This window comes from Falco rusticolus, chromosome 1 (assembly GCF_015220075.1).
Source record: "Falco rusticolus isolate bFalRus1 chromosome 1, bFalRus1.pri, whole genome shotgun sequence".
In the NCBI taxonomy this organism is placed as follows: domain Eukaryota; kingdom Metazoa; phylum Chordata; class Aves; order Falconiformes; family Falconidae; genus Falco; species Falco rusticolus.
The window spans coordinates 19079854-19094063 of record NC_051187.1 but is presented as its reverse complement, the minus strand read 5'-3'; the positions used below and the strand labels follow the sequence as shown (position 1 = coordinate 19094063).

Here is a 14210-nt window from a genome sequence, read left to right as displayed (position 1 = left end):
ACAGAAACTGCAGAGCGGTTTCATAAAGGATGTTAAAAAATAACACAAGTATTTGAAACTGCAAGAACAGTTTATTTTGGCACAACAAAACCAGCTGATTTGGAATGTGACCAGAACATTTGGTTAACACCCTGTTTTGAATCAGAAGGAGTCTGGTTTTACAGCTTATTGAAAGAAGCTCACCTAAGCAAGGAACAATTTGACAGGGTTGACAGGTTTCCCTTTCTACCATTATAAATCTGGACTCCTTTACAGCTTATGTCCTTCAGTGGCAAAACCAGCTACTATCTTAAAACCCTTCTTGTGAATCAGGCAGGCAGCTTGATCCATAAATCCATCTCACTCCCCAGCAGGTAATCATCTTTGAAAACAAATTACCACAAGATGCCAACAAGCCCATCAAGAAAACAGACATAGAAATTTAGTGCTGTGAAGCATCCTACCTATCCAAACAGTTTTTGGGCTCAAACAATGGTTATGAGCCAGAAGGTCAACATACTAGTAATTACATTTGTGTGCCAGGAGAGCTGTAGATCACGTTTATGTATTTCCTGGAATGCTGAACTCTCTTCAGAATAGCTACAAATGCTTAAACATGAAGAGCAAAACATATCAAAAGCAACAGTATTGCTATGGATACTGAAAGGCCTTAGTGAAAAGCACTTCTAAAGAAGAGCTTGAAAAGGATAGTGTGGCAGCAAGTTCAGAGTGGAGTTTCATCTTTGATTTGGAAAGGTGCTAGGCTCTCTCTATTAATATCGCCCTTTCTTTGCTGTTGTTTAACATTGAGCTGTTTTTTTGCCACATGCTGGTGATTTTTCATGCTTTGAATAAAGTAGTTAAGCAACATTCTGCTCCATTTGGTATGTGTAAGTCCCATTACAGATGCCAACTTGTGTGTGGACACATACAGCAATAGTTTTCAAACTGTGCCTTGTGAACAACTCAGTTTCTTCCTGATATTTCACAGAGTGAACATTTTGAGAAGAAAACAGTGGAGTTTGGGAAATTGTAAAGGCAACTCTCTGTAGGTCTGCCTTTTACAAAATAATCTACAAGATTAAGTGCTTGTGAACAGCTTAATTACAGAGTTCACAATATAGTTTCCCTTTCTGTAGGAGCTCTGCTGACCCATACAGCCCTGTCCTTGTTACCTTAACAAAATATCCAGAGGAAAAAATAGTTGCCAAAGTTGAAATTAAGTAGTCTATGGGACAAGCTTCCGCATTGTTTTTCACAGCTACAGAAAAGATAAAGCAGAAGGCAGCATGTAGAGAAATCTTGCTCCTAGGCAACTGGTATTTCCATTACTTGCTTCCTTTGTCTCATATCCACTGGATTTCCTGGAGGCATGGAATGGGACCTAAATGGAAATAATGATACTAAGGGTAAGAGAAATCCACTGGTTAGAACTGGGGGACAAGACTTCCGAGCACTGTTCACTGCTTTGTTTCTGAGTCTGAAGTGATCTGGAATTAATCACTTCTCTTCTGTGTCTCAGTTTCTTCTCCCATAAGAAAGGAACACACTTAGTTGCTCTGTCTCCAAGGGCTGTTGTGATACATAATTAATCTTTATAAATCATTTACTGACCTTTGAAGTAAAGGGGCTGTATTTATTTAAGAGTACGAAGCAGCGGTAACAAAATAAAAAAGGATTAAAAGTATATTACTTAATCCCTAACAATAGACTTTCTTCCTGTGTCATCAGCTAGGAACTGGTGCAATATAACATGATGCTTTTGTTCTGTGTCACAGTGATTGAAGTATGGCTGCTCAGCCAGAAGCAACAGCCCAAACTGCAGGTCTAAAACATCCCAGACTCAGAGGTAAGGATATGACTGCCACAGAAATGAAGAGAAATCAGGGAAATGATGAGCTGCCATGTCTTAGCAATTATGCTCTGTGGAAAGAGTGTTTTTATGAAAAGGTACAGCAGAGGTGTCTGAGTCTGCAGGAGAAAAAGGTGAAGATGATTCGTGCACAAAAGGCAAGAGAGGAAAAGATAAAGAGGAGAGAACCCTGTGACTGGCTGTTCAAAGAGTGGTTCAGTGAAGTGAAAGAGTCACTAGATACTCGCATCTATTTGCTCGACAAACTCCTACCTACATTAATTCCAGGAATGGAAAAACTGTTAATGGAAGTGGAAAGAAGGAATGTGCTTTCACCAGACAAAGAACCAACCAAATTTAACCCCATTAATTTCCTTGGAGAATATCTGATGAGACACAACCCTCAGTATAGTATTTCCAGAAAACCAGGCCCATACCTGAGAGGAATGAAGATGCTGACAGAGGAACTAAAAACTAAGATGCCAGGTACAACATCGAAGAGGTAAGAGAGTTGAATGTGTCTGGTCACAAGACCAGAGCTGGTGTCTTGGTGTCTGTTTTACAAAAGGAATGGTGTGACTGCAGCCTGGCTGGTAAAGTCAAACACAATGAACCTGTCGAGTACAGGGTGAGATGGTTGTTGTTTCTTATAAAAACTTGAGAAGCAGGACAAATGACAGAACATGTCACACAAATGAAACACTGGTTATTCTTGTTTAAGGCAATATTCTGTCCTTTGCAAGTATGTAACTCCTGTTTAGACTCTATCTTAATTACATATGTGGAACTGCTTTCAAGCTGGTCTAGGTTAGTGACAGCAGTTCTTTAGGACAGGTATTAGTATCAAAATTTCTTCTATATTCTTCCAAACATAATAAAAAGATAACCTTTTTTTCCTCCTTCAGGCTGATTACTCTTGACGAAACCAACAACAATATTGTCCTGGCACACTGTAGAAACTCTCTCCTGAGATTTTTACTTAGGCTTTCCTTTCAGATTCTTTTTTTCCTTTAAAGTAGGAACCGTTCTGTATTTTATTACATTGTTATTTCTGGAGTGTATTCTAGGCTGCATGCTTTTCCGATATTTAATGAATATTGGAAGAGGATTCCATGATATCTTACAATATGCTAAGGTTAGAACGTGAGTGCATTAGATGAACAATAATGCTTTCATTTTCATCGCTCTATTCAAAAAAATAGAGAGGTGAACATTTGTGTTTATAGATGACGCAGAGGTGATTGTGAATAATGTAAAAATAACTCATTCACTACTAGATCACTTTATTCTGTGTCTGTGTTTGTAGAATAATGGCTTTTATTTCAATGGCTGTCTCTTCTATTTGCATAAATAGTATATACAGCTTGAATATTGGTTTCAGGTTTCAGTGTCAGGAATTAGGGAAGTAAATTGTTGACATGTCTTATGCATAAACTCTAAATGAAGACAATTGACGTTCCCAGTATTATAATGAATAAAAGAGTATGTTAAATCTCTCTCTACTGTTCTGAGCTTCTGTCTCTCTACATTTCTAGTCCACATTCTGTTAGTTTATAAGAACGTGCCTTGTGTGAATACAACTAAAGCAGTGTATAAGTGAATTTCATACATTCCCTTACCTTCTTTTTCCCCACAGATAAAAATAATTATAACTGACCTGTGGTCTGTGTGTAAGGGCTCAGCTTTTTTGGTTTTTCTTCATAAGCAGACAACTAGAGCTGGTAAAAGATTTTCAGTTTTATTTTTTAAATGCCAGTCCACTGAAACAAATGAACTAGAGAAATTTCTTTTTCAATGAGCTTTCAAGCAAGCACAGACTGTTCTGGGGGGATGTTTAGGATGTCAGCCTTGCCACACCTTTGTTTTGAGGACTGTCGCACCATGTGTATCTGCTTCACAGAGGGACAGCTGGATGCAGGAAGTTCAGAACCATATCTCATTTTTATTTTGCAAAATAAATTCAATTTAAATACATAAAATTTCCTGGGGATTTGGGTGTTTTGTTTGTTTGGTTTTGGTTTAAGGTGTTTTTTTTTCAGCTAAAATACTCTTAACTTTCCTTGTGAATCAGAGCTTACGTCTGGAGAGGTCAGATTTTCCTGTAGAATGCAAAGTGTTGGCTACCAGTGACGTGTTATCTTGGCCTTGGCTGTGAAGTCCATGTTTACATTTGGAGACAGGTTCTCAATTTGTAGCTATCAGAGCTGATGCAAAGGAAGTGACTATCAAGACTTGTAGAAATAAATAAATCCGTAGACAGCACCGCCGCGGGGGTTTATATAGCCATAGCTGTAGCAGGTTTTGCATATCTGCTGGTGGTAGTATCATGGGATTTGCATTCACAGCAGCTCAGGATTTACATATTTGTGATGGCTGTATTGTGGGATTTGCATCAGATTCTTAAACCACAGCATGCTGCACAGAGGATTTTACCAACACCGTGCAGCACAGAGACTTGTAATGCGAGTCACTGGCTTTCTAAACAGGAAAAAAATGGTACAAGAGAAAGGCCAGTCTGTACTTAAAGTCTCTTATATAAGGACGGAGAGATGGGGAATGCAATTCTGGCCCCAGTGAAGCTCCCGAGACCCTTGACATTATCTTCAGGCAACGCAGGATTTCACACGGGTTCCCACCTAAAGCTTACCAGTCTTCAGCGAGCTCTCTCAGGCATCCTCCAGTCTCTCCTTAATTGCCACCTGACTGGGAATCAACACATGCAGGAGAACAGATGGGAGAAATTCCTTATCCAAATGGACTGCTACCTGAAAGAGACTTTATTTGTCCAGGGATGGTAGTTCTTCAGTCTGAGTCACCCATCCTTGTGTGGGTGTTAGGCGGCTGTCTTCCTGAAGAAACATGTTTCATTCTGCAGGGAGAAGTCACCCTCACTGCCATCTCATCTTTTCTGGAAATGTCTAATACTGAAATGAGCTCACTTTGAAATGGGTGCCCAGCACTGTCACAGCCTGTTTTGCTGTTACTGTCTAGAGGGGAAACATTTTGTCCCCCAGGCAGAGGATGCAGTTGCTTGGTGTTCTAGGACCCTAGGAATAAATGCAAAACTGCAGCACAGTGCAGGCAGCATGGAATGTAACTTGTGCTGAGCACTGCCCAAATTAATCACCAGAGCACTTTGGCAGCTCCTAGCGTGGCCTGAGCTCTGCTTTCAGTTTGCAGACCGCTCCTGAGGAGAAGCTGCATCTAGAAATTGCCTGGTTTTCTCTTTCTGTCTAGCATACACTGGAGGAAAATCTATTAGTGCCTTTAGCTTGGTACCTGCTACATACCCCCTCTTTTCTGTGCCTGTGAAGGAGTCAGAAGATAGGAAATTGTTTTTCCCTTCCCCTGCTATCAAAGTGCCAGAGACCAAACTGCTCAGCAGGCACTTGTGAATGCCCATGACTGATTAAGAAACCCATTTATTCATTAAGAAACCTCTTTGATAAGTAGCTCTGAAGAACAAGTACCTAGTGATAGAATTGTGATCAAAGTGTATTGCTGTAACATGTTAAACAGGCCTTTCTATTAATTAAAGAAAATACATTGTTTTATAATTTCTAGGATGACCCCATAGCAAGAAGAGAGCAGGGACAGGATCAGGCCATCTTCACAACGTGTGAAACACAGAGGGAAGAAGGGAGCAGTTAAAATATAGTTTCTGAACTAGTGTGTTCTCAGGTACAAAAGAGGAGAAATCCCCCTTGCTCTGAGTAGCTATGCAGGGTGTGAGAGCCACCAAGGTGAGCAGGGCAGCTGTCTCAGTGCAGAGATTCCAGCAGCCTCAGTAAGGAGGAACTGTTCTCCGCATATGAACCAATCCTTTGACTTTAAGTATTTTGAGCTTCCTAAGGCTTTTTTTCCATTTCATAAATGAACAAAGTCAAAACCAAAGCAGATGAGTTCTATGGGATCAATTTTATTCAGTTCTTCTGTTGTGTGAAATGGAAGATTGGGAAAAATATAGCTGAGTGCTTAAAGAAGCAAAGGAAAAAGAAGAAGAAAGGGAGGTACTTTTAGTCCAAGCTTGCAAACTCGATGTGTTCAAAATGATGGGGAGATTGGTGTATTATCCCTGTCCTAATGCAGTAAGGACTTTATTGTGTGAGACTGCTTAAGAAATTCTGTTGAACGTTGTTCTTTGCCAGTGAAGTGCTTATGTGAAACAGTACTTAGGCTTTGAGACAAATGCATACTGATGCAATTTTGTTGGTAAATCAAGTGTAGCAAAATTAGTCATCTCTCTTCCTGCTAACATTGAAAGGAAGTTGAAGGATATCTATGCAATAAGTGATTAATGCCATTATAAGTGTGAAGGTAAATTTCATCACTATTGAACTACACAAACTGGGAGAGCTGTTCAGATGATTTTCCATTAAATGTCTACCATATACTCTATTGAGGCTCTCTCCACATGCACATATCCATACCCAGAGGTTATTTCTTCAGATTCATAGTTACACTAGATTTCAGGAGATGGTACATGTCAGAATATCAATACTCTCATCTCCTTGGAGCTGCCCTCTGAAGACACATATTTTTAACATCTAGTCCAATAGTCACACTGGTAATTCTGTGCCTCAAACACCAAGTGTTTCTTTGGAAAAAAATCTGCTTGTACTAGAAGAACAGGAATTTCAGCAAGAAGTTACTTACTTCCCTTTTGTTCTTCAGGCTAGGCTTAATGTATCTTAAATATGTTTATGCTGCTGTCTTTCTAAACCATATTCCTATGTCATATAGGCTGGCCAGGATGAAGGCTGAGGCAAAGAGCAAACGTCACAACAGGGAGCAGGTGGACAATATGAAGTCTCAGGTGAAAGAGATGAGAAAGGAGGCACTGGCAAATCAGTTCAAACAGTGGACAGTGGATGTCAATGGCAGAATACCGGCTGCACTGGTAACTAGGAAAGATCCTTGTTAGCACACTGCTATGATTATTCCAGACAGGAGGAAAAGGAAGATTGTGATTGTGCCATGTGGTCTGGGGTGGCAGCATGGAGCACAAGGATTGGTGGTGGCTCTGACATCCCTTAGGGTCAGGGTGCAGGTCATTGCCTACCACTTGTCACCAAGCCCTAATTCCCCACAAGCACATGGAAGGATTGCAATGCACTTTCCACAGAGGTCCTGGGAAGCTAAATGCCCCGTAAGGTACTCAAACACTCCTGAGGTTGTGGATGCATATACCTCATCGCTAGATGTCCTTCTCTGCAGCTGGTTATCCCACAGAATCCCCTTAAAAAGGTCCAGGGCAGCCACTCTTGCTCTCCTGTGGTCTCCATTAAATCGTCTTTCTACCCCTGTGACTCATATGAAATGATACTGCAGCTCATAAATGATGAGATTTGCAGCAATTTTAATATATCTTTTGGCACAAACATCTTTCTTACAAGTCACACAACTCCCCTAGAGAATTGTCCTGTGGTTACACACAGCACAACGTATACAAGGTCAACATTTAACAAGGCCACCTATGTGTGGTAGGAAGCATGGCTGGCCCATACAACTGATTATTCCGTATGATTTATTTTAGTAATTGCCTACTGTTGTCTGCGTGAAGCAGGCCTTTGACTATTACCTTGATTTGTAGGTTCAGAGTGCCCTGAGGTCTTTTCTGGATGTCATTGCTTCTGCTCCCACAGATGAGAGAAAAGGTAAGTTTTCAATGTGCCTCCTTTCATTTTATTTCTGTGACCTAAATTCTGATGCAAACTGTGAGCAAACAGCAGACAGATTTGATAATAGAAAAAGAATATCTAAGGGTAATTACACCAGCTAAGGGATGAACCACAAATCTTCAGGCAGATTGGGAAGAGGCTGAACTACCACGTAGTTCATTAATATGATCTTGAAAAGCATAGAAAGAAGTTTAAAAAAATCTTTCAGAGAGATAGAAAGATCAGAGGCAGGCCTTTTCCATTTACATCCTTCATTAGCCAGCTATTACCATGTGCTTATCCCTATTTTAAGAATCACTGTAACAACCTCCTCCTTCACCTGCCCTATCAGACAGTGTTTGTCTCATGGGAGTTCTTGGAAATCCCACACAGAGCTTGGCATACTGGGAGGTATGGAGGAAAGGTAGGATCAACAAAGTTAAATTCTGAGTGTTGTCTTTTATGGTTTCAGGGGAAATGCTGAAGCTTGCCTAATGCTCTGTTAAATAGCCCATCTTGTTTAGCCATTCCCTTCACCAGTCCCAGGCATACTAGTGACACACAGCACAAGGGCCTCTGTACTAGAGTGCTTGCTACAGAAAGATTTCCATAATTCCTGTCCACTTTATATAGCTTACACTTGACCTCCCCAAATAATGATAATTGGATAGAGCCAGTAACATTGAAATGGCACCATACAGCCTGCTGCCATCCCTTTACATTGAGAGCCTGTAATGATCATCAATAATAACAAATCTGCCCCTGCTGGAAGATGGAATGATAAGCAGGGAACTCCAGAGTGCATTTCTTCTTGCTGCTGGAGTCACCTCTGTCTAGAGCTTGTCCTTGCTCAGCCCTTTCTGTATTACAGAATTTTTCCTCTGAGTAATCATCCTATATTGGCAGTACGTTGGGGGACTGCCAAACACAGCCCTTGTGCTCCTGTGGTGGTTCTCATGTGTGAACAGATACTAGGACGGGAGACTGAGAAGGAAGTTTCTGTCCAGATGCTTGCTCTCCAGATGCTGGAGGTGCTTTATGTCATATTTCACTAATAGTGTGGCTCCATTTCTTTATTTAATTTAATAGCATCCAATATACATTAACGGAACATCAAATTTGTTTTATAGATTAATAAAGATAATATACAGTTTAGGAATGTCTTAACCAACAAGTGATAAATGCATTCTGTGGTGAATTTTCTCATTACTCCTGATATATTGTAGAAGAAAGAACAGAAAAATAATCCCAACAGAAATAGCATGTCTGTGCTCATTCAGAAATCTATGTAGACATTTGACATATCTTCTCAGTTCCATTACAGCAGCCCAGAAGATAGTTTTGAATATCATCATCAGTAAAAATATTCCCACAGAGCTTCTTGGGAAAATTACTATGATTTGCGGATTCCAGTATTGCAAACCAAGATCCATGTTCACAGAATTTAAAGGCAGTTTTATCTGTCCGTTAAATCAAAAAACATTTATTCCCTCACCTAGTTAGTTATAAGTACTGTTAAAATCATTGCAGTTTGCCACCAACCTATGTCAAGAATAAATGACCATACAGTTCTGAATAAGTAAGTGCAGATTCTCAGCAGGAGAAATATGTAAGAATCAGATTTAAGTAGCCTCTATATGGTCAGATGCTTCAGCTACTGTGTAGGATAACCTCAAATAAATGTAATGCAACATGAGAAGAAAGTGAATGTAACGTAAGTGTGCAACAAAATGTGTACAATATGTGAAACCACAACTGCTTTCTAAACCTATATCCCTTCATTTTTTAATAGCAATCTATAACAGGAAGCTGGAAATCTTAGACACATTGGAAAAAAAAGTAAACATAGATGAATTCACAGAGGTGAGAAATGCATTAAGAGCATCTGATTCAGAATATGATGTTTATCATAAAGTAGCAGCATTTCCCTGGGGACAGCTGAGTAAGTGAAGGGCTTCACTTTTCCAGCATCCCAGGTAACTGTATCAGGATATTTCATGTTCCATCTCTCTATCCATCCTCTGCTGTCACAACGTTTCCATTCTGGCCACCAAGAGACAAGTATTTTGCTTTATTTAGAACTGTAGCCTGTGCTGCTCTGAGAAGTTACTTTTGAAGCAGTGGGTTTTAGGACATCCCTCTCGGTCCCTTTCTACAATGCCAAAGCCCTGAATCAGTTGTGAATTTAGTTTTTGCCTTTACTGCTCAAGGGAGATTTGGTGCTGCAATATAACCGGTAGCTTGAGGTAATAAGTAATGTCCCCAAAGTACTGTTACTTCTGATTAGGTTCTATTAACCATAGGAAAGCCTAACAAGTGATGAACTGGGATGAGAAGCTCTACCATTTTTGCCCCGAACTATTGCTGGCCTGAACCATAACCAAACTGCAACAAGTGTCATAAATCTGCTTGAAGCATAACCAGGCTGAAAAATAGGCAGTTTTAAAATCAAAAGCTGTCATTGAGAAACATCAGAAGTGTGTTTTAACTCACCAACATCAATCAATGTACTTGGAAGTTTCACCCCATTATGCTACTCTTCATCAATTTGAAAACATCCAAATTGGTTCAAACTATATTTACTGAAAAACTTTGCAGGCCAAGACTTTGCCAGCCATTTCTACCTATGATGGAGCTAAATTTTATGGCTGGGTAGTTAAACCTGTGTAAAGGGGTGTTTAGAATAGAAATAATGCCAGACCCTCAACTGCAGCAGTGCTGGTGGGTACTGTTACAATAATTAAAAACAGAGTATAAAGCAGCTGTGCAGAGACTAATTTCAAGAAACCATGTGTGATTTTTGTGCCTTCTTCACTCTCAGGAGACTCACATGTTTGGCATTTTGCACAGAAATGCATTTTTATGATAACTTGTTGAAGGCTTTCTTAAGCATGAAATGAGGTATTTTTAAATTTAACCTCAGAATAACTGCATTTAATTAAGAAAACTATTGTGGCTAATGGGAGCCCAGAGAATTGCCTTTGTCACTGAAATGAAGCATCAATCCATAACCCCTATGGTATATGTATAAGCACTGAATGAATTCATGCTCCATTAGCATTAGAAAAATGTTTCAAAATATATTTTGTGTACTCCTTATTTTAACTCAGTTAAAGAGATGACAACAGAAATGAGAAGTGCAAAAGACATGGACTGTCAAGCTCTCTGATTTACCATAAACCAGTGCAATGTTGTTCTTAGAATATATTCTCTGATGCTTTTTCCAGTTGGGTTTTAACTGAATCAAATGATGAGGCTTTCATCATTTCCCTTGGGAACTGCTCCATAATCACCGGCCTTGCTCTCAGGACAGGGCTGCTGCTAATCCTCAGCTACGATTTACCTTTGTTCATCAGTTTGCATCATCCACCAAAACCAGAAAGAGAGATGATCTTTCTCCACACTGGTCTAGGCCCTTTCACATGTGGAAAGCATTGATTTTTAATGGACCTTAAAATTAAATGGTGCTTTCCCCCCCCCTTCCCTGAATTCAGTGCAGCTTTGGGTTACTTAAAGGCTGTTAGAAACTCAGTAGAGAGACCTCACACGTTGTTGTTGGGGTTTGGGGGGGGTTTTTTGGACATGCAAAACAGTGGCTGTTGTATTTTTGCATCCTTCGTGACAAGCTCGTGGGGTCTTTTATATTAAAAGCATTTAAATCCCAGACACCAGTCCTTAATAAATTATTTCACAGGCTTTGTACTCTTAACATGCAGAGCCCCCAGCAGTCTGACACAAAGCTATTGACACCAAGAGAAATACATTGCCTTTGCAGGGTCAGAATCAGGCTTTAAAGGTGAGATTATTTTTTATGATTACATGTTATTTCTGCTTACTACATTTTTGTTGAGACCAGTAGAAACAAAAAGCAAAGATCCATTGTTATTGATGGTAGTGTGTTCACAAACTACAGTGAGGTCTCACACTGGATAGCAAGAAGGAGGTGTGCCAGCTTTCTTCTGGTGGGTGTCAAAATCTCTTGGTTAATAATAAATAAATGTATGCTTCTTATGTGTACAGTACTTCACACAGTAGAGTGCTTTACACACATCAGCTAAGAAAAGCTAAGACTACGATCGTTTCTCCTGCCCACACAGCTGAACATACGCTTCTAAAAAATGTTCTGTGAAGCTGTTAGACAGCAGTATTAATACACAAGCCTTTGGGTGCGTCATCAAGATGACACTCAAAATAACAAGCTGCTTGTTCAACCTGCCCCCTCCCAACTGCTGTCATTGTTAAGGTTCATCTGTCACAGGGCTCCAGGTTGTAATAGCTCTGAAAAGCTAGTAGATACACGTAGCCCCAGATCTGCCACCTTCTCTCCAATCCACCTACGTGCTCTCTTTTTATGCTGAAATGCAGAAAAACCACACATTGCGTTAGGAGTTCTTTGCCACCAGCCACCCCTCAGGCCATTGGGTGCTGCTTTTCTGCTCTTCCTCTCTTCTCCACTTGTCCCATATATTTGGAAATTATGCAACAGAGACATGAATAATAATAACATGCATTAATATTTCAGTTCGTTCATGCCTGTGCGGCATTTCAACAGGTCCAAGATATTCTAGCACTTCTGTCAGGTATCCATACTCTACAAATGGGATAATGGGAAACATTCAGTGTTTTGGAAATCCCTCCTTTTAACTGTATAGGCTCCCTGTTACTGTGGCTGGCTCCAGAAACCTGCTATAATAATTCAGTACAGGCTTTGGGATTGTGGTTTGTTCTGATGGCCATTATTATTTATGTCATGCACACCACATTTTTAGAACCATATTGCTTTTGCTCATAAAAACCACATGGCTATAAATCCAAAGTGTTAAAGTGTCTCTAAGGCTAGAACTTAAAATAAATTTCAAGTCAGTAGTATTCCCAGTTCAGAGGACTTAGGTGACAGCAGGCTCATTTTCAAAAGTTTCTTTCCTTTTTTTATTGTATCCAAACAGGTTCTCTAAACACTAAAATTGTGGGCAATGGTCCTTTTGTGGCATGAAAGAGTTGAGTGACTGTCAGTTCTACAAGAACTAATGGCTCAAAATACCTCCTTCGGAGTAAAGTCAAGAATACTTGACTTTTTTTGCTACAGAATTAATTGCTACAGAAAACCATGGAGAACTTACATCCTCCCTGAGATAACCTAGCTTAAGAAATTACATTTCTTAGGAGGGATTCTGATACAGCATCTCTAAACCACCGAGCATAAGTGACTTCGAGGCCAGGAGAGGAACTGGTCGAGATGCATTTGTGCAGTGCCTAGTTCAGCAGTGTCCCAGGCTTGTTTGGAGAATGTTGCTGCTTCTGAAAGAAAGAACAAACTAGGCAGTGCAGCATCCATGCACCAAGTCTGCATTATGTTAGCAGATCAAACTACAAAGTCCTATATATTTCATTGCATGCAGTAGATTTTTAGGAGTTCAAATGAAGGTGAAAATACTTGAAGAAAACTAACCATTTACACTGCTGCTTTCTCTCCATAGTATGTCCATTCCTACACTGAACATTTTTCAAATGACTTGTTCCAAGAAATCCTGAAGCATCTCTGCCAGTGTGCTGATAACTTCCAAGTAGCAATAAGACATGATATGTGGAGGCAAATGTTTGCTGATCTCTTCCTAGATTGTGATTATGGAAAGGTAGGCAAAGCAGCTCTCAATTTCAATATGGTGATGCTTCCAGATTGGTATTTCTCTGGGGCATCACTTTCTGTTTAGTCTTCATGACTCTAGATACTCTTTGTGCTTACTCAGTGTTATTTCAGAGGACAATAGCTGCTGCATTGTCTTCAAATTCATAGTTCTTAAGACACAGAAATAGCCAATAGCCTATAAGCTGATGGCTAATTAGAAACCAAATGACCTAAGCTGATGACTTGGAGCTGAAGTTTGATGATCCTGGAGAAGAAATTAACCACAGTCTTTACTACTTCTGGTCATTACCTGTTCCCACAGCACGTTCAGAATGTTTGGGCACTAATTTGTCTATTCAGACATATTTCAGCAAAGACAATCTGATATAGATTGACCTTAACAAATGTGCACATTGCTACAATAGTAACATATATTGCATTAATTATGTTGCATTAATTTATACCTCTTTAGGGCTTCTATCAATAAATCTTATAGTTAAAATTCAAAATGCAAAATAATCTATCTTTACAACCTCCCTGAGAAAAGTACTGTGAACTTCAACCACAGTTTATGGACAGGAAATTAAAATACAGTCAGTTACAGATCTGGAAATGGAACTCAAAAGCTATAATTTGGTTTTCAGCAGCTCTAAACTCTATCTATCAACCTCTGAATACACCTGAATCCCCATTTAAAAAAGAAAAAAAAAAGCCAGACTTATTAGTAAACTAGAAAATAGTATGAGCTGAAGAATCAGTGGCATAAGCTATTGCTAAAAAACTGGGCTTTAATTCAAAAAGTATGGTATTTGTTTTCAGTAGGCTCAGTTAGTCAGTTGCTGGCTACTACACAGCAAATGGTTGCCATAATCTTACAGTTTTCTCCCCTATTTAAATTACATATTCCATCCAGCACTCCTCTAGTGATGTTTACAGCCTGCTTTCCCAGAATGAACCCATTGCTCCACAATGTCATGCTAATAATGTCATTACCTCTAAGAGAATGGAATTACAGAGCACGTTTCAACACCCATGGTGTGTTTTAGAGAATAGCAGGCACGCTGCTGTTTCAGGGGTGAGGAAAGAAATGTGT

The 14210-nt window shown here is 39.7% G+C and overlaps 1 protein-coding gene across 1 annotated transcript in view; it reads left to right on the top strand.

The window, feature by feature from the left end:
• EFCAB5 (EF-hand calcium binding domain 5) overlaps window positions 1–14210 on the top strand; it is a 41786-nt gene that overhangs the window by 6981 nt on the left and 20595 nt on the right. The window contains exons 3-7 of the mRNA XM_037373103.1: window positions 1758–2333; window positions 6575–6731; window positions 7425–7488; window positions 9284–9354; window positions 12969–13124. Coding sequence (XP_037229000.1) covers window positions 1768–2333; window positions 6575–6731; window positions 7425–7488; window positions 9284–9354; window positions 12969–13124 — 1014 coding nt within the window. The 5' untranslated portion in view covers window positions 1758–1767. The remainder of the gene's footprint in view (window positions 1–1757; window positions 2334–6574; window positions 6732–7424; window positions 7489–9283; window positions 9355–12968; window positions 13125–14210) is intronic.